Below are 21,480 nucleotides of genomic sequence, written 5' to 3' on the forward strand. Positions count from 1 at the left end.
CATGTATCGTGAGATTTTGAGTGAAAACCTCCTTCCATCAGCAAGGGCATTGAAGATGAAACGTGGCTGGGTCTTTCAGCATCACAATGATCCCAAACACACCGCCCGGGCAACGAAGGAGTGGCTTCGTAAGAAGCATTTCAAGGTCCTGGTGTGGCCTAGCCAGTCTCCAGATCTCAACCCCATAGAAAATCTTTGGAGGGAGTTGAAAGTCCGTGTTGCCCAGCAACAGCCCCAAAACATCACTGCTCTAGAGGAGATCTGCATGGAGGAATGGGCCAAAATACCAGCAACAGTGTGTGAAAACCTTGTGAAGACTTACAGAAAACGTTTGACCTCTGTCATTGCCAACAAAGGGTATATAACAAAGTATTGAGATAAACTTTTGTTATTGACCAAATACTTATTTTCCACCATAATTTGCAAATAAATTCATTAAAATCCTACAATGTGATTTTCTGGATTTTTTTTTCTCATTTTGTCTGTCATAGTTGAAGTGTACCTATGATGAAAATTACAGGCCTCTCTCATCTTTTTAAGTGGGAGAACTTGCACAATTGGTGGCTGACTAAATACTTTTTTGCCCCACTGTATATTAACACTGAATGATCTGCATCCATAAAAAAAAACATTTGACATGATATGCCCTAGAACGATTGACAAATACACCACATCCCCTAGAATCAACATGCCAAGCTATTAATCACAACCTGTCATTTTTCTGGAATACTTCACCTTAGTTTCAGGAAAGAATGTGCACTCCTACAACACATTCAAAGTCAAAAAGATACTAACCTCTGACTGTCTATCCCCTAAAAGCAAATGTACAAACACTAGGTCATCCACAAAGCAAAGGCGTTCAGAGTCATCCCTTGTACTTTGCACGACGATGATGTCATCTCTGTATTTTGGGGACAAAACAATGCCTACAAGCCGAATTGATTTGATGGACCCTGACAGGGGTGTTCATAGAATAGTCTGCTGCCCTGCTTAAAAGTTACAAACTGCAGACAGGGCAAGGGCCCCTAAATACAGAAATGACTCGTAAAAAAAACACAGACAATTGTGTTTTTCAGTGAGAGGAATGCATTGGTTGAACCACACCTCCTAGACAAACTCTCCGGACAACCGTGCATCAGCACACGTGCACACATGTTGGTTTCCAGGGCCAATAACATCTGATAGCACAAAGAAAAGGGGCATGAGAAAAGGGGCATACAGTATAATGTAGTGGCCCCTAGACTATCGTCTGGATTTATTTAAACCTGCGCTGTACTTATCCGGTACCTCCAGAAATCATTTAGCACTTCCCAACTGCTCCTTTTCGTCATATCAAAACACGGTTTGTTATGTTTAAACCAGCCAACGCTGTCAACCTAATCACATTTCTTGCCCATTAACAATGTTGAATCCTATACATAAACTCAATGAGTCAGTAGCCTTTATGAAAAGGTCTGCTCAAAAATAGAGCTTTTATCGTGATCATGATGCAAACTATTCATCTGAACCTACAAATCACACAATACGTCTTGCAAATGAAAAAGAAGGTCAAAGGTGGGGTGAATTATAGCGGGGTTGTTGCGGAACCACACTCGGTGATGAGTAACCTTGTCTGGGACCTAAAAACATACCTACTGTAGCTCAGCAGGCTAACACAGTCTTGTGGCAAGCAGGAGACCCAGGTTTGAATCCTGATCAAACACACATGAGCAACAACATTGCAGTATTGCACCGGCATAGCACAATGTTAATGCATCTAAATATCTCCCACTAAATTAGCCATAAAACCATAATGACGTAAGTCATGTGTCTGGCTAGGCAGTTATACTGTCAGTGCAGATAGGATGCACAACACTACGCGATGGATGGATGGAGGGAGAGTTCAATGAGCTGTGGACGGACGAACGGATGGCAGTCAGGCTGCTCCATCAGAGTCAGCCCTCACATGTCTGGCGGTTTCCATATAGTCAGCCAGAGAGATTTTGTTTTGCAAGGCTGATTCCTGTATGAATCAGCCTGACCTACATTGGATATCATTAGTGCCTGCTCTCTTCCACTTGTTCAAAATTACAGCCATCTAATTTGGCTTCTCCAGGGAGACGCCAGGGGCTGATTCCATGAGTCTGTTCTGGAACAAACCAACACAGCAGGCCAACAGATCCTCCATCACCAGGGTTGCATTCAGTGTAAAAGCGCATTGAAACGTAATCCAGCCCTGTTTCAGTCCGTTCTCTTCCATTTGGAACCAAATTAATACGACCCAATGCAAGTTAAAATTCTGATTTATTGTCGGGATATGTTTGTTTTGTTTTTTTACAAAAACGAATCAACTCAAAATGTAAGAAGACCTTCTTTTCAAATGCAATTAACATTTAGAGGCAGGCTCGACAGTATCACTCTTGGGGGTCTAAAATCTAACTTGAGATCAGCTCACTCACTCCCACCTTAAATATGGTAATGTTTCAAATGTCAATTGGTGCATATTTCAAGTAAGTAAGGATTTGATCCCCTATGAAATACTGTACCTTAAATGCCAAAGAGTTGGAAAATATCAAAATCATCAACAAAATGTATAAGATCCTTCCCCTTCTGCATACGCAGAGAAATCGTCACAACGTTGCAATTAGTTTCATTTAATTGATCAATTACATTTAAAAAATAAACGCAAATAAACAGAGAGGCATGAGAACTCGCCTGCACCCTCAGGACCCTGAAGAGCACACTCAAATAATGTCTGATGAATTATCATAATGAGCCAGGCGTGTGGATCGATGTACGCCGAGGACAAACATGTTGTATGCTTCCTCCGGGGCACAGCCAGTGTATGCTGTGTGTCTTTCTTTGCGTGAGTGTGTTTCATCGTTGACTGATTGACATCACAGTATGCTCACTCTACTAGAGTGAATCAAAATTTAAAATAGGCACTCGTAACAGGCATTCCCTCCCCCCATTTCGAAATAGGTCTCCAAAACGACAGAAGGGTATGACTGTGTTGGAAACAGCGTGGTTGTTTGAAAAGTCAAATGAGTTTGAACCAAGCATGAGTAGAGTGCTGGAGGCCACATGACCGAGTGAAATGAAATCTGGGGGAACTGTGGTCCTGTTTCCATTGTGTATCTCGTCCAAAAGTCACATTACAAAGGTGAACCACTAAACTAACCCAGCCCCTCATACACCCAACACATACACACATTGGATAATAAAGTTGTATTATATTATATTCTGACACACACACATGCACGCCCACCCACCTGCCCGGGCGCACACACACTTCTCCTCCCAGTCTATGCTGATAACAGTCAGAGCAGTGGCAGCTTCCAGCCCCCCCCCCCCCCCAGCCCCCCAGCTAGGAAAGCTACAAAGGGTGTAAACAACAACATATCTGCACAAGCGAGCATAGGCCTTGCATTCACTGCAGACACACTCCCTACCACAGCAACCAAGCTGGGGACACAAGCACGTGATAAATGGTTTGTGGTCTATCTAACATGTCTCATCATCACTATTGAGTTGGCGTTATCCAATGAATATCATGTTTATATATGTTGTCCGCTTTCCAAGCCCGAAAATAACACGAACCCTACTGCTCCGTTTTTCTAATGCTGTTATTCGGAGTATGTCTAGATAGCTTCGTGTGCAACACAAAGATACCAGCATTTATCTAGCTTGCCATTCTTTCCAGTTACCATAGGTTGAATTCAGACCATGGAACAGTTGAGGGGTTTGATTGTACTGAATTTCCTTTCAAATCGTATGTTTCTAATGTACGAACGGAAAATTGCCCTCTTTCATCTTCCAAATGCACTCTGCTGCTCCATTCAAAAATATGGTCTGTTTACATATAATATCACACATTTAATATATACACTACCATCTTGAAAAAACTCAAACTTTTAAAAAAAGACTAATGAAACAATTCAATTATCAACACTAATGTCCCATTTATGTTGCTTCCTGCCTCCTCCTCTGTTGTTCTTTGAAACCCTCCAATGGGCATGCTAATAACGGGGCGTAACCATAAACTGAGGGATAGAAGTTGAGCTAGTCTATAGGCCTACCCTACGCCTCCCACACACAGCCCGGTCGCCCTCCATCTCCCACTGCCTCAATTATATAACCTTAATGCAAGAGACAGCTTGACTAAGACATCACGGGCCCATCTTGTGATTGCAGTTTAATTCAGCATGCTTTGGAATTCATTCATTACCACGTTGAGGGAGCCGATGACCTGTGTGTTGGGGAGTGACTCATGTGGAAGGGGAGGAACTGGCCTAAGGGGGAGGCAGGCAGGAAGGCAGGCTCCCTCCCGCCAGCCAGCCATCCCTCCTTGCCAGCCTGCCCTGCTTGACTACATTAACCTCCAACCCCCTCCTCCCTCCTTTCCTCATTTACCCTCACCACCTTCTTTGTACCCATGTACCATGCCCATGTGGGGGAGTTGGCATGTGTGTGTGAAAAGGGGGGAGAGGGTTAGGGTTGGGTGTTCATGGTGCAACAGGTCGGCCCAGCCCGGGTTCTGTGTGGGCAGATACACAATGGTGGAGGTGCGGGCACCCAGAAACCCTTAGTATAGCGTCCGTTCAGGCAGCGCAGCGGGCAGAACGGGCGGACGCAAGTCGTCTCACTGCCGGCCATGGGAGTCGGCAGTGACAAATAGAAGCGGACGGGTTCTGCCCCAGCGGCTTTCCCGCTCTCCCCTCCGCTTTCTCCCTCAATGATACAGAGAAAGGAAGCACTATAGTCAGATCTCAGCAGCTCTCTGCTACCCAGGGCAAAAAAACATCGGAAATATTGAAGTTCTCATAATAAATAGTCGGTAAATTCGAAAAGTGAGTCGCACTTTAAACATCTTGAAGTACATCTTATGAAGGCTTCTTTAAACATACTATACAGACCTATTATTGTCTCTGAGGGTGCTCTTGCAAAACTCTGAAATGGACACATATTGTCCAGAAATCACCTCATTGGACAGAAAGGGCCAGACCGTCCCACTCATGAGCAAAATATTTCACAAATCATTAAATCATAACATTTTACAATATAATGAAATATCATACACATAGGTGACATAAGGGTTATGCCACATTTGGCTAGGGCACACTAGACAAAAATACCTCGTGTCACCCTACCCTCTTTGTAGCAGTGTTTTGGCGAGTCTGCAGGGAGCTTAGGGGCTGCCATCATGGCTCAAACTCCAACACCCAGCAGAGCCAGTCACTCTCCAATTGGTGAAATGTAAACAAGTCACATAATCAGCAGCAAAATGTGAAGTCGGCGCTTCACAACACCCTTGATAACAGTGTAAAAATAGCCAAAATATAGTAAGTAGGCCTAATGTTGAGGCAGTCAATTGAAGTTGGACCAGACAGAGTGGAAGGAAACTGATGTTTCTTCTTTCAGGGATAATGAAGCTTATCCTATCCCCGGTCTCGTGTTCATCGTCCACTTTGTGTAGTGGACCCCTTACTGGGATTGTTTTAGTGTGTGTGTTTGTGTTTAGTGTTAGTGTTTGTGTGTTTATGTGTTTATGTGTTAATGATTTAAGTTTTTAAATGTGTGTGAATGCATTTGGTATGTTTTTAAGTATATAACACTGTTCTTTTTTAATGATGGATAGTGTGCCTCTGTATAATAAACACGTGTATGTATGTGTGTGTGTGTGTGTGTGTGTGTGTGTGTGTGTGTGTGTGTGTGTGTGTGTGTGTGTGTGTGTGTGTGTGTGTGTGTGTGTGTGTGTGTGTGTGTGTGTGTGTGTGTATTAATAGCAATGGCAACGTCTCTTTGGGTGAATGTATGTGTACAATGTGAATATATAGTTTATGAGGCTAGACAGGCTGAGCCTTGCAGATATGTAGATTTATTTCACGACTAAGGTTGAAATAGATTTTCTTCACGCTAGATATTTCAATTAAATTTCAATTTCAAGTCTGTAGCTCGACAGCCAAAACAAAAGCATCCTTTTTTTCTCCATTTAATAGACTGAAGGTTGCCATCTACAGGGCATAAGATAACCATACACAAGTCCCCACTGAATGATGCAAACGTACTGTATCTTAAACAGTAGGCTTTAACTCCATAAATCCTAAATAAATGAACACATGGCCATCTTTTTCATAACAGTCTTTTCGTGAAGCTGTATAAAAAAAAGACAGCGCTTTCAGAATTTTGAATAAGATGGAAGATGTGCTTAGGTGACACACTTCTGCATCAACCCTCTTGCACACCATAACCCAAGAGCCCTCCCCCTCGCTGGTGAGTGACCCTGAGGGGGAATGCCTGCGGGGACACTGAGTCTCCGTCCCCGTTACCAACCCCTGACAACAACCCCAGGACAAATTATACAAGCATGTTATCGACCACTGTTTGTTTCACCGCCTGTCGCTATGGAAACACAAACACCTTCCAATAAGGGTCAAAGGTGAGGAGTATAGAAAGGGAGCCCCACCAAAAATAATTTCCAAACACGTTGGACCTACAGGTCAAGATACACTGTTTGGCGTGGTGGGTGCAAATGACTGGACAACTGCCCAGTGAGGTATGCTACTGTCCGGAGGAAATATTTGCGAATTGTCATGCATGGCATTTCTAGCGTGCTGATGGTGATTGATTTAGGGCTTCAAAGTGTTGGACAAGTAACCAGCATTCTACTGGCAGTGGGGCTTAGTAGGCTTACGCCAGAGGAAGGGAGATCTTTTATTAGTATGGCTTTCATCCAGAGAAACTGCAGAATTGCAATATAATCAGTTGAAGTCGGAAGTTTACATACACCTTAGCCAAATACATTTAAACTCAGTTTTGAACAATTCCTGACATTTAATCCTAGTAAAAATTCCTTAAGCCATTTTGCCACAACTTTGGAAGTATGCTTGGGGTCATTGTCCATTTGGAAGACCCATTTGTGACCAAGCTTTAACTTCCTGACTGATCTCTTGAGATGTTGCTTCAATATATCTACATAATTTTCTTTCCTCATGATGCCATCTATTTTGTAAAGTGCACCAGTCCCTCCTGCAGCAAAGCACCCCCACAACATGATGCTGCCACCCCTGTGCTTCACGGTTGGGATGGTGTTCTCCGGGTTGCAAGCCTCCCCCTTTTTCCTCCAAACATAACGATGGTCATTATGGCCAAACAGTTCTATTTTTGTTTCATCAGACCAGAGGACATTTCTCCAAAAAGTATGATCTTTGTCCCCATGTGCAGTTGTAGACTGTAGTCTGGCTTTTTTATGGCGGTTTTGGAGCAGTGGCTTCTTCCTTGCTGAGCGGCCTTTCAGGTTATGTCGATATAGGACTCGTTTTTACTGTGGATATAGATACTTTTTTACCAGTTTCCGCCAGCATCTTCACAAGGTCCTTTGCTGTTGTTCTGGGATTGATTTGCACTTGTCGCACCAAAGTACGTTCATCTCTAGGATACAGAATGCCTCTCCTTCCTGAGCGGTATGACGGCTGCGTGGTCCCATGGTGTTTATACTTGCGTACTATTGTTTGTACAGATGAACGTGGTACCTTCAGCCGTTTGGAAATTGCTCCCAAGGATGAACCAAGTCTTCTGGAGGTCTGCAAAAAAAAATTGAGGTCTTGACTGATTTCTTTTCATTTTCCCATGATGTCAAGCAAAGAGGCACTGAGTTTGAAGGTATGCCTTGAAATACATCCACAGGTACACCTCCAATTGACTCAAATTATGTCAATTAGCCTATCAGAAGCTTCTAAAGCCATGACATTTTCTGGAATTGTCCAGGCTGTTTAAAGGCACAGTCAACTTACTGTATGTAAACTTCTGACCCAATGGAATTGTGATACAGTGAATTATAAGTGAAATAATATGTCTGTAAACAATTGTTGGGAAAATTACTTGTGTCATGCACAAAGTAGATGTCCTAACTGACTTGCCAAAACTATAGTTTGTTAACCAGAAATTTGTGGTTGAAAAACAAGTTTTAATGACTCCAACCTAAGTGTATGTACACTTCCGACTTCAACTGTAGATAGAATCGAATGGACAATTGTCTTCTTCCTTTTCCCCAACATCCCGAGACAGACAGATACACATTTTGAAAGCCACAGGATCAGTAGCATTGCAGCTCCCATGGATGGTGATCACCAACCTGGTCTCAGGGCAATTCGTAGGATTTGGTATGTTAATCTCTTCCCTCCATTAAGTACAGTGTAATTCTAACTTTTTCAGCAGGGACCCAATTTTTCCCGGCAGAATTTCTGGGGCCCCCATTTTAACCTCAAGAATTACTCTCAACCCCACCCCAAATCCAATGACAACCTAAAAATCTGTACATTTCGATTTTTTTTACATCAACAAATAACCTTCTAATCTATTTTCAAAATTAAAAGAAACCAATAAATACATCTACTCAATCAAATGACATTTTTTCAAATGTTCTTTCTTAAAAACATTTGTATCTTGTCCTATACAGTAATCTGTTCTGTTAATTTTTGGTTCCCGAAACAAATTACAGATTTGTTTATTTTGTGGGGGGGTGAACACACAGTTCACTCCCAACCCAACTAGGGGTCGCAACGCCACCTTTGAATACCACTAATTTTATATGATGTGTTAGGTCACATTATGAATTGAATAGGGGCCTTACAATATCATACGAATTAGAGGAGGTATAGTATCACACCTTACCTGGTCATACAATAGCATATAAATTGGTGACGTATAGTATTATAGTATAATTTATGTAGCAGGTTAGGTGAAAAGGGAAGGGATAGCTAAAATGCTACAGTTGTCCCCAATGTGACTCAAACACGCAATCTTTGGATTGCTAGTCGTTTGCTGTATGTAGGTGCTCAGAAATGTATGTATGTATAGTATATTCCGCAGGGGTGCAACTTTCACCGAAATTGCATTTTTGTGCCCCTTCCCCCCCCCCCCCCAAGTTTTATCATTAGAATGTGATACAAAGCGAGGCAAAGGTATGCTTTAGGACCATGCGGATGACTCTGAGCGGTCCGGTAGGCTGTTTGTGGAGTGTTTATCAGACTTAATAAAATACAAATAAAATGTTATGTCCCCCCCACTTCTAAAACCAAAGTTGCGCCCCTGATATTTCGTATGGCTCTGAGTCCAGGCTGGTTCTACAGATGGTCAGCCTCAGAAGGCTTCCTGTTAAACTACATTGGTCCATGTGCTGCATTACTTTTTATCCAATGAAAATGTAAAATTATTTTTCCCCCTTTACACGCTTTGCCTCTAAGAAACGATTATAGTCTTGATTAGCAAGCGATGACTCACCTTGCGGTGTTCACATGAATGTGTGCTATTCAAAAGACCTCGATTCATAATTGGCTTATTGTCTATAATGGACGGATGTTGTTATTTTTCTGGACATTAGCGCAGTAATAATTAGTGCAGTGTAATTTGACCTTTAATGAAGGTTTTGTCATATTACGCAGGGGGTAGGCTCTTTAGCGTGTTACGCAGGGGGTAGGTTCAACAGAGGAAATCCTTGTTCACCTACAGAATTCTTATTGAAGATTTGGAGGCACTCTTTCCAGTTGTTTTCATCAGACTGTGTCACAAGGGACAATAATACTGTACGTTCCAGGATAATTATCTGGCAAGTGCTGCCTCCTGGTGTTTGGAAAGAGTGATTACTTTTTGGGCTGCTGCTGAGTTCATTACAGAGATCCACAGGCTGTGTTTACACTGGCAGCCCTATTCTGATATTTCTTGTAACTCATTTGTATTTTGACCAACCAGATCAGCTCTGAAAAATATCTGATCTTATTGGTCAAAAGACCAATTATTGGGAAAAAATGTCAGAATTGGGCTGCTTGCGTAAACGCATCCACAGTAACACAGTTATGAATTATGAGTCGTAAAATTAAAATCGCATGGCCTGAAATAGTCAACAACTTGTAATCCAGCCAACGTAGGCTTACATGTCAGTTCCCCTCTTGTCCTGAACTCAGCACCTTTAATTTAAAAAAAGACTAATAAATATATTTTCAGTCAACTTATCATCGTAACATCGCATACTAGGCTTGGGCGGTATACCGTGGTACTTGGAAATTGCCACAGGATGTTTTTTCAATACCGTCAATACTGTTGAAAAAAAATATCTATACATTTAATATTTGTAGCTACTTTTTAAGTAAATACCTGCAGTCAACTTGTGCAATATGTTAGAAGATAAAGCAGATTGCGTTCTTCAATTCACTGGTCACATTATGAAGTTACCATAGTTCCCCAGAAGAGTTGAGTCAGTCACGTCTGTTTGTAAGTATCACAACTGGAGAAAGCGGCAGCAGGTGAGTCCAGCGGTGTATTGACAGGGGTCCTGTTGTATATTGACAGTCCAGTGTTTTTTTTTTAGCTTCAATCGAGTGATCAGGGACGTGCAATTAGTTTTCCTTCACAGAAAATAAATTTGTGCAACACATTGGAGAGAAAATATCTTCAGCTATCAGATTACAACAGCAGTGCAACGCTATTTGGCTAGCAGCCACACAAGTAGGCTAAATTAGATTACAATGAAAAAGCAAGGTATTTTTTTGCATATTTCTGTTTATCATAAAGAATGTAACCAGCTACTTTTCCTAATGTTTTTCTTAAAGTTAGAAATTACAATAAGCATTTTAGATCTGCGTTTACAAAACAAAGCAAGATATTTCTTATGACTTCAATATTTTTTCCCTGCATGAAAAATGAAGAATTCTGAAAGTTAAACTGGGGAATCATATTGTGTTGGTTTTCTGCCATGTTTGAGAAGTCAAAGCTCTTTGGATGAGTTATCTGTACAGCTGCCACTGCTATCTTTTCAGCCTGTCTGTACCTCCCCCTAGCCCTAGTGACTCCAGACTCCACAGACACAGCATGTAAAAATGCTGCTCCAGAGCCATTTGCTCGATGTCTCTCGTTCACATTTGCTTGTAAATGTCCAAACTCACCAAAAATTACATTCGGTAGCTCCTACCTATATATGTATAACTTTATGACTCCCTTTGACAGTTAATTTGACATACCAGAGCTACCTACACCTTGTGAATTTACCCCAAAACATAGACAAACAGGTTTAATTGTGTTTATTTCAGCTAAATACTTCCATGTATAAAGGAAAACCGACAGAAATACAGCAGTTTATTCATTTGTGGCGTCTTTGAGGCACACTTATAATAAAATCCTCCTATTCGTCTGTTAAATACACAATAAAATAACATTTCCGGTTTGAATAAAAGCAAAACTTCATAAAAAATGTTATCTTCAAAGGCACACAAAGACAATCAGAATATATATTGAACAAAAACGAAACATGTAAAGTCCCATGTTTCATGAGCTGAAATAAAAGATCCCATATATTGTTTAAATTCCTGTTTGTGAGCATTTCTCCTTTGCCAAGATTATCCATCCACCTGACAGGTGTGGCATATCAAGAAGCTGATTAAACAGCATGATCATTACACAGGTGCCCGGGACAATAAAAGGCCACTTTAAAATGTTTAGTTTTGTCACACAACACAATGCCACAGATGTCTCCAGTTTTGAGGGAGAACGCAATTGGCATGTTGACTGCAGGAATGTCCACCAGAGCTGTTTCCAGATAATTACATGTTAATTTCTCTACCATAAGCCATCATTTTAGAGAATTTGGCAGTACGTCCAACCGGCCTCACAACCGCAGACCACGCCAGCAAAGGACCTCTACATCTGGCTGCTTCACCTGCGGGATCGCCTGAGGGGGGAGGAGGGGTGCTGAGGAGTATTTATGTCTGTCATAAAAACCTTTTGTGCAGAAAAACACATTCTGATTGGCTGGACCTGGCTCCAGTGGTGCAGGCAAGGGTGCAGGCCCACCCATGGCTGCACCCCTGCCCAGTCAAGTGAAATCCATAGATTAGGGCCTGTTGAATTTACTTCAATTGACTGAATTCCTTCTATGAACTGTAACACAGTAAAATCTTTGAAATTGTTGCATTTATATATTTGTTCAGTATACATGAAAAAGGCTTGCAGGAGTAGTCAGTTTGATATGATTTTACACAAAGTCAGTGTTGACGACAACTTTGGCATAAGTGTAGAAATCCCTTGTGTTAAAACATACATTTTAAAAAATTCGAATAAACTAACAATTAAAAAGTTGAGAGAGAAACAGTGTAAAAGGCGTGTGTAGATGTATAAATAGCTGCTTGATGTATAAAGAACATGTGTTGCTATGGTAATCGGCCCCAGAGGTCAGTTCTCGCTCATTAGGCCACAGTCATGAATATTGCAATGTTAAGGCAAGCTGTTCTCATGCATGGGCCATTTTGGTCCACTGATCTTTTACATCACACTAGGTTACACCAACTGCTCTGTTGTTGCACACTACCAAAATATAGAGCTTTGTAGATCCGATAGCATATAACGGCTTGCCTAAATCTGATTCTCCATTTCAAGTGGGGACCCCTTAGGAATTCTAGCTCAATACAACTGATTCAACAAATCAAGCCCTTGTTTTGTTGAATCAGGGGAGTTAGTGCAAGGCTAGAACCAAAATGGTCCCCCCAAGGAATGGATTGAGAGACACTATCATAAGTGCATCCTAGACCATTACACATATCGTCATCTTCTGTTTGCATGGCACAGTGGTAGATCCCATGACTAAACGGGTTGCTGGAATATGATGACACTGGGTGGCAGAGACTAGACCCCTCCCTCCCTTTTCCTTCTCTTCGTGTTCTACTCTCAGTAGGGCTCTGACTTCAAACTCCGATATAGACAGCAAGTAAACACCATCCCCACAATCTGAGAGAGAGAGGAGATAAATACACACACACACACACACACACACACACACACACACACACACACACACACACACACACAGTTGAAGTTGGAAGTTTACATACACTTAGGTTTGAGTCATTAAAACTCATTTTTCAATCACTCCACACATTTCTCCACAACAATTGTATACAGACAGATTATTTCACTTAAAATGAACTGTATCACAATTCCAGTGGGTCAGAAGTTTACATACACTAAGCTGACTGTGCCTTTAAACAGCTTGGAAAAATCCAGAAAATTATGTCATGGCTTTAGAAGCTTCTGATAGGCTAATTGACATAATTTGAGTCAATTGGAGGTGTACCTGTGGATGTATTTCAAGGCCTAACTTCAAACTCAGTGCCTCTTCGCTTGACATCATGGGGAAATCTAAAGAAATCAGCCAAGACCTCAGAAGAAAAATTGTAGACCTCCACAAGTCTGATTCATCCTTGGGAGCAATTTCCAAACGCCTGAAGGTACCACGTTCATCTGTACAAACAATAGTACGCAAGTATAAACACCATGGGACCACGCAGCCATCATACCACTCAGGAAGGAGACGGGTTCTGTCCTAGAGATGAACTTACTTTGGTGCTAACAACAGCAAAGGTCCTTGTGAAGATGGTGGAGGAAACATGTACAAAATTATCTATAGCCACAGTAAAACAAGTCCTATATCGACATAACCTGAAAGGCCGCTCAGCAAGGAAGAAGCCACTGCTCCAAAACCGCCATAAAAAAGCCAGACTATGGTTTGCAACTGCACATGGGGACAAAGATCGTACTTTTTTGAGAAATGTCCTCTGGTCTGATGAAACAAAAATATAACTGTTTGGCCATAATGACCATTGTCATGTTTGGAGGAAAAATAGGGAGGCTTGCAAGCCGAAGAACACCATCCCAACTGTGAAGCACGGTTGTGGGGGTGCTTTGCTGCAGGAGGGACTGGTGCACTTCACAAATTAGATGGCATCATGAAGTTGGAAAATGATGTGGATATATTGAAGCAACATCTCAAGACATCAGTCAGGAAGTTAAAGCTTGGTCGCAAATGGGTCTTCCAAATGGACAATGACCCCAAGCATACTCCCAAAGTTGTGGCAAAATGGCTTAAGGACAACAAAGTCAAGGTATTGGAGTGGCCATCACAAAGCCCTGACCTCAATCCTATAGAAAATGTGTGGGTAGAACTGAAAAAGCGTGAACGAGCAAGGAGGCCTACAAACCTGACTCAGTTACACCAGGTCTGTCAGGAGGAATGGGCCAAAATTCACCCAACTTATTGTGGGAAGCTTGTGGAAGGCTACCCAAAACGTTTGACACAAAGTTAAACAATTTAAAGGCAATGCTACCAAATACTAATTGAGTGCATGTGAACTTCTGACCCACTGGGAATGTGATGAAAGAAATAAAAGCTGAAATAAATAATTCTCTCTACTATTATTCTGACATTTCACATTCCTAATATAAAGTGGTGATCCTAACTGAACGAAAACAGGGAATTTTTACTCGGATTAAATGTCAGGAATTGTGAAAAACTGAGTTTAAATGTATCTGGCTAAGGTGTATGTAAACTTCTGACTTCAACTGTACATGTTTCAGTTGGTGCCAGCACATTTCAACATATATGTCTGAGGCCACATAAGAATACATGCTTAAGTGTTTCAGTGTCCACATAATTCAGAATGAAAGTCAAATTACTTTGGGTTGCTTTACACTTCTACCATTACCCCTGAATTTCCAGAGACCAGGGCAAGGATTCTGATGTTTATGGTGGCCATCTTGGGTTATCTCTGTGCTGTAAAACAGTGAAATGGCTTCTTTTTGCTAACCTGTACACAGGCGAGGCCCAAGCCCACCGCTCCAATGATCTTCAGGTGGTCCAAAATGAAGTTTTCCAGTTTAGTGATACAACCCCCCTGGAGTGAGAGGAAAAGTGCATGTGACTTTCAAGAAGACTTTCACTCTTGATGGGAGCTGAGGGTGCTGCAGCACCCCCTGAAAAATCTGAATTAAAAAGTTATATTAACAAGAAAAAATATATACTGGTACTGTAGAATTGTTTTGTTTTACTAAAGTAGTGCACTGGGTCTTTACTAGTATTAGTGGACCGATATAGATGTCTGTAGCACGGGCAAACACATATTTTCAGCATCTGGGCTTTATCAAAAAAGGTAGTTGTATAATTAAGAACAGTATCTTACAGGGTTCAATAGTTGGAATTGTAATAGTCATTGCCCTGTCTCTTTCTCTGCAATTGTCATTCTAATGGTATCCATCCAGAAAGTACAAAACCCTGTCCTCAAACATTTACATCAAAGGGTGCATTATGGGCAAAAGACACAAAACATCCACATCAAATCAAATATTTGAATGCAGTATTCATTTACCATCCTTACAAACCACTTAAAGTAAATTACTGTATTTTACATAGGCTGGTCATCTAGTTGTGTACCTGTATCACCATGAACAATGCACAATAGAGAAATTGAGTACAATGAGACATCAAGTGGTTTGTGATGATGTGGCTCAGTTGGTAGAGCATGGCACCTGCAACGCTAGGATTGGGGGTTCGATCCCAGGGGGGGACCAGTACGAAAAAGTATGAACATTTATGTACTCACTACTGCAATTTGCTCTGGATGAGAGCATCTACTAAAATGTAAAAGGACTGAATAGACCATTTCAGTTTACAAATAGAAATAAGCTGCATTTGCAAAGTATTTCAAGAAACTGGAAAACATATATCAGGCAAGTATTTTTATATTCCACATGTATTATCAGATTACAGTGGTGTAGAGTATTTAAGTAAAAATACTTAAAAGTACAACTTAAGTAGTTTTTGGGGGGGTATCTGTATTTTACTATTTATATTTTGACAACTTTTACTCCACTACATTCCTAAAGAAAATAATGTACTTTTAACTCCATACATTTACCCTGACACCTAAAAGTACTTGTTACATTTCGAATGCTTAGCAGGACAGGAAAATGGTCCAATTCACTCACTTATCAAGAGAACATCCCTGCTCATCTGTACTGCCTCAGATCTGGCGGACTCACTAAACCCAACTGCTTCGTTAGTAACTGACTGTCTAAGTGTTGAAGTGTGCCCCTGGCTATCCGTAAAAAGAATAAAAAATTGTGCCGTCTGTTTTACTTAATATAAGCAATATGAAATTATTTAAACCTTATACCTTTTGATTCTTAGCTATATTTAACCCCCACCCCACGGAAGAAATGACAGCACACCAACCCCCAAACTACTTCCCGCAGCTATGATCTTGATACACAAACCTGAACTCAAGCAGAATTTGCACTAGGAATTGCAAGCACAATAACACTCAACGACACCAGCTGCTCTCAGTATCGGACACTCACCTCCACCTTGTAGATGTTTGATGGGTGGTCCCTGTGGCCGCAGCCCAGCGTCTGGGTCTTACAGCAGCTGTCCGGCACCAACCTGCCATCCGCCTCATTGGTGCGGATCCACACGCTCTCGCCCCAGTCCGACGAGCTGTTGCTGCCACAGCACTTAAACTGGCGGGAGAGGGAGGAGGAGGAGGAGGGCATTTCACAAACAGGGTGGCGGATGTTTTTCCAGTTGTCTTGCAGTTGTTTCAGAAGACGAGCTGAATGATATTCCGTTCATGAACCAAATCCTTATACAAAACAACGGGCCATCTTTCAAATCACAAGGTTTCATAATGACGAGTTACATGTAGGGCTATAACATACTGCAACCACGCATAATGAAAACACATAACTGTGCCAGCGGAAATAATAGTAGATTCAATTAAAGTAAAAAAAATAAAATAAAAAAGATTATTAATGCACATTGGAGAAAATCGACTAATTCCCACATGAATATTTCCGAAAACTTCCAAACAAAACTCCTCAAGTCTGCGTCTGGTGTCTTCTCTTACTTCCTGCTGCAGCTTGTCCACTGCTTTGGTGATGTGCTCCTGCTCTGGCTGCCTGTACTTCTGCACCATGGTCTCCTGCAGGTTCTGTTTCAGCTCCTCATTGAGCTGCAGAGGAAGACGGGACACAGGGGATATGAGAGAACGGACACAGTAAACATGACCTTGGTCAGACTACAACACAGCTATCCAGCAGACGGTAGAAATAGAAGCATATACAATACCGAGGAAGGGGAAACTACGGTATTTGAACGCAGGCTTTTGTTCTAGCCTAACTCTAACACACCCTGTTGATTACTTAAATCAGGTATGTTAGCACTAAGCTGGAACAAAAAGGGACATTGTCTTTCTGAATAGGAAGCATGTACATTGAGAACAAGGTAGTGGGAGAAGCAGACATAAGCTCACCAATGACTGTGAATCTTCTATCAGTAAAATAATACTTGAAGGAATGTAATGCCTCTCATTGTCGATTTAATCGAATGGCATGATCCACTGTATCAAAGGTCCAGAATAGCTAAAAGTGTAATTACAGAAGGAACTCCTCTTGAAAGGGGAAATGATACACATGAAGGTAAGAAGAAGTACATTTTCATTCATTTATAACAGTAGCGCAAAACTTAGGCAAGAGCATGGGCCTACATCTAGCTGGTCCATAGTTGCTATGGCAACCACAGAATGTAGAGCCAAGTCAGAACGTAAAGGACAGATCAAGGGAATAAATGAACGAGGGACGGAGGAAGAGAGAGAAATATAATAGGTTTTTATTTGACCTGTTGACAGATGAAAACAGGGTGAAAGGCCTTAGGAACACGAGCAGACAACTACAGTTCAAATGATACACAACCAGCTGGTAGGATAACATTCCTTCAGGTCTAACATCTACACAGCAGGGGTATGTGCTAGTGACAAGGATAGTAGTGGGAATCACATCTTAGTGATATTATCACAAAACAGAAATGCTACAACAAGATGTGGCAGGTGTGGGAAAGCAGAGCGGGAGAGAGAGAGAGAGAAAAGCAACAGATGGAGAAAGAGAGTCGGGAATTATCCGTGAACCTTCCCTTGTTTGGGTTTCAGTTTGTACAAACAAACAAACACTCTGTCTCTGGGCAGGCTCTGGGAATAGATAGTGTTCCTGGCGGTGGAATCAGGTGGTGAATCAAGTCATTCATTACCTGCTGGTAATAGATGTAGGCCAGGACACCAGCGAGGATCTCCAGCAGGAAGATACACAGCAGCAGGACAAAGTACTGTGGGGAGACAATGAAAGGTAGGGGATTAGGTTGAAATGGATATCCCCTGGCCCTCTGTTTATGGACTTCACAGTTAAAACAGGCAAATCTAATTTAGACGAGCTAGAGTTAAATTTAGCAGAGCTGTCGATTTGGTGGTAGTGGGGATCACCGTTGTCGTTTTGTTATTTTGAGAAAATGGACTAAGAATGTTCGCCAATCATAGTTTTAATTTGTGGCGTATTGATTATGTGGTGAAATGTCAACGGAGCCGTACAAACAGTATGCCGCCCTTAAAGGGATGCTTCAGAATTTTGACAATGTTGTTATGAATAGCAGATGCAATTTTTTCCAGTAACATTTAAAACAAACACATAAAGTAAAAGTGCTGCCACCATGCCGAACTTGCCGGTCGCCATCTTGTGCAACCCAAGATCACCTGTGGAATAAGTCAAGGGGTGTGAATGCTTTCTGAAGGCACCGTAGCAATAACCGATTGCCCTCTTAATATGGGAATAAAAAAATAAATCAAATCCCCTGTCCCTTTAAAGAAGTAAGCACAGTCCTTGTCTGTTCATTTAGGGATGTAGCGGTCCAATAAAATTTCAAACCCTTAGTGCTTAATGTAGATACAAAAATATCCCATCAACTCGTGTGTAGCTCTGGAAGGATTGATTAGGTACTAGCAATATGTTCATAGCTCTACCTTGCCCTCTAACAGGCTAGGTGGAATTTTCACTTCATACCCATCAAATCCTTACAAATCTACACAAGAGCCAAGATGGTATGGGTAAGATCCTAGGGGGTCTGTGGCAGTATATTGTATGTGGTCCTTCAATGTGTGCTCTGCATTTGCCCTGCAAATGGACTACATTTAAACTGTATGGATGCCTTGTACTTTGAGGGAGGCCATTTCCTTTCAGTCACAGAGTTAGATTAGAGTTTTATCTCCCATCTGATTTAAGCAGACACAGGAGGTAGGGCATGGGCAGGTCTGCATTCACCGCCAAGTTCCTTTAGCGTTAGACAGACGGGGAGATAAAAATCGGGGAAAACCTTGACCCAAATCTTCTGGCTCACCGCTGATCTTTGGTGTTAAGTGGAGTTGGTCTTTGTCTTTTCTCAAAGTGGCTCTGATCTTGAAGGCTGACGAAGCGGACTGATCGATGCCTGATGATGCGGTCCCAATGGTGTTGAAGAAACACACAAACACACTAGGGTTGGGCGATATTACGACCGCGTAGGCTAAGCCATCGTCTGTCACCTCACGATGTCGTCACCATCGACAATGGCTGTCAATCATCGCCGATGGTAGCGACATCGTGAGATGACAGACGATGGTTGGCGCCCTGCAGTAAAGAACGGTGTCTCGCAGTGCAAAGCAGGGCAGCACACAAGTGACGTTCCGTGTAATTTGCCTATTCCTACTTGCTATTACCTTTTTAATATGTGATCCAGAATGCTTGAGAGCAATGCAGGCCAGACAGAGCGGAGAATTCCGCCAAAGAAGCGCATAATGTCCAATATTGTTCCTTTCTCTTTCTGTTGGATGCATGGGCTTTACACTATAGCTTAAACGTATTCATTTTTTTTTTATGTATAAATGTACACCATCTTGTGTTAAGTCACAAAAAAAAAATGCAGCCTTCCCTTCTCTCTCCATTCGATAGGCTATATGAATATGACTGAAGGTTACGCTTCATCGTTTTATTCAATGGCTATCTCCCCAAAAGTGATTTGAATAGCCTAAAAAACGTAACGTAGACAGGGGACGAATAACGATCGAGAACACACAATATCAATAGCCTATAGAAAAATCGAATGACAAGTTTAATCAAGTTGCGGGCTGGGAAAATCCCTCCAAGTGTGGTTGAAAACCAAATGGCCAATAACCTATCCTAAAAGCTTTATTTCAAGTTAAAGTTATGAACAGTTGGCTTGGGCGGTATACCGTATATACCTTAAACAGGGGTATTTGGGAAAAAAAGCCACGGATAGTTTTTCAAAACCATCAAGACAACTTACTTGAAGTTTTTCAATAAACTGGAATATTTGTAGCTACTTTAAGTTAATACCTCCAGTCAATTTGTGCAATAAGTTAGGAGTTAAAGCAGATTGCGTCCTTCATTTGACCCGTCACATTATTTTATATTATGAAGCTTACCATAGTACCCCAGAACAGTTGAGCCAGTCGTGTTTGTTTGTAAATAGCACAAAGGGAGACTTGTAAATAGCACAAAGGGAAATGGTGGAGTCTGTTGTGCAGCGCACATGATGAAGTTACATTTTTCTGGTTTTCTACCAGAAGTCAAAGAGCTCTGGATGAGTTATCTGCACAGCTGCTATTCTTTCCCTGTGCTTCCAACTAGAGTTTTATTCCTCCTCCGTCCTACTCTCCTCCGCTCCGTGTACACATGCTGCGCTTCCTTCAGAAAAGCTTTACCATTTGCAGTTTCTCTCTTTCAATTTCATTTGTAAAATGTCCACACTCACCAAAAACGACATTCGGCAGCTACTAGCTATGCTTGCATAACTTTATGAGCTGTATTTGCCTGTCTTTATGTTCGTTTACGCTCGTTAGCATTTAGCTAACAGCGTCTATGTGAATTCGCTATTAGTTTGTGCTAATTTTGTTAGCATTCTGGTAAAAGAGGCACAATGGGCTTTTTTTGCATTATTTGAGCCCCCTTGTGTGCTTTGCCGGTAATACCATAAATCCCGGGATGAGAGAAGGACAGTATGACGATATGAAAATCTGGATACCGCCCAAGCCTAATGAGCAGTAGCGTATTTCCCAAATATTCTAGCCTATAGTTGTGACTTTCAAAAATAACAATGAAAGTCTATAGCCTAGGTTATTCTCAAAAGTTTTATAATAGAACAAACTAAATTATTTGTCGAAAAAAATAAGTTAAATGGTGCTAGGGTACATAATAATAGGTCTTCGTAGATAGAAGGTGCTCTTTGGTAAAAGGGGTCAATTTGTCATCAAAAAGAAAGGAGAATCAAGGCACTCTTCATATAATTAATTAAAATACCTTTATTTGTACGGCATGTTCATTGGAACAATGATTTAAAAACTCCAGCGTGGTTCGGCTGCATGGCCGGAGATAAGATGAAACAAAGTCTTCTTTTGAACAAAGCATTTTCCACCCCTGATTGAAGAGGGAGTGGTTACAGAACAGCCTAAATTCATTACACAACACCTTGTAAACAACACTATACATTCGAAAGTGAAAAAAGATATGTTATCAAAATGCACATCAAGGTCAGAAGTAGTAGAACTAGAAAAAAATAAGTAGTTCTAGCATTGAATAGAAGTGGGCCAAATAGTGAGAATAGAGACCCATACATTTCATACACTGAACAAAAACAAACGCAACGTAAAGTGTTGTTCCCATGTTTCAAAATGTTTCCCATTCCTCCTGACAGAGCTGGTGTAACTGAGTCAGGTTTGTAGGCCTCCTTGCTCGCACACGATTTTTTAGTTCTGCCCACAAATTTTCTATTGGATTAAGGGGCTTTGTGATGGCCACTCCAATACC

The 21,480-nt window shown here is 41.5% G+C and overlaps 1 protein-coding gene across 1 annotated transcript in view; it reads right to left on the reverse strand.

Annotated features, from left to right (window-relative positions):
* Nucleotides 1-11,039: 11,039 nt before the first annotated feature.
* Nucleotides 11,040-21,480, reverse strand: part of LOC129834262 (CD151 antigen-like) — a 42,537-nt gene continuing 32,096 nt past the window's right edge. The window contains exons 4-8 of the mRNA XM_055899101.1: nucleotides 17,879-17,953; nucleotides 16,704-16,808; nucleotides 16,159-16,317; nucleotides 14,610-14,696; nucleotides 11,040-12,753 (exon numbers count right to left, since the gene is read on the reverse strand). Coding sequence (XP_055755076.1) covers nucleotides 12,694-12,753; nucleotides 14,610-14,696; nucleotides 16,159-16,317; nucleotides 16,704-16,808; nucleotides 17,879-17,953 — 486 coding nt within the window. The 3' untranslated portion in view covers nucleotides 11,040-12,693. The remainder of the gene's footprint in view (nucleotides 12,754-14,609; nucleotides 14,697-16,158; nucleotides 16,318-16,703; nucleotides 16,809-17,878; nucleotides 17,954-21,480) is intronic.

This window comes from Salvelinus fontinalis, chromosome 35, assembly GCF_029448725.1.
Source record: "Salvelinus fontinalis isolate EN_2023a chromosome 35, ASM2944872v1, whole genome shotgun sequence".
Lineage (NCBI taxonomy): Eukaryota > Metazoa > Chordata > Actinopteri > Salmoniformes > Salmonidae > Salvelinus > Salvelinus fontinalis.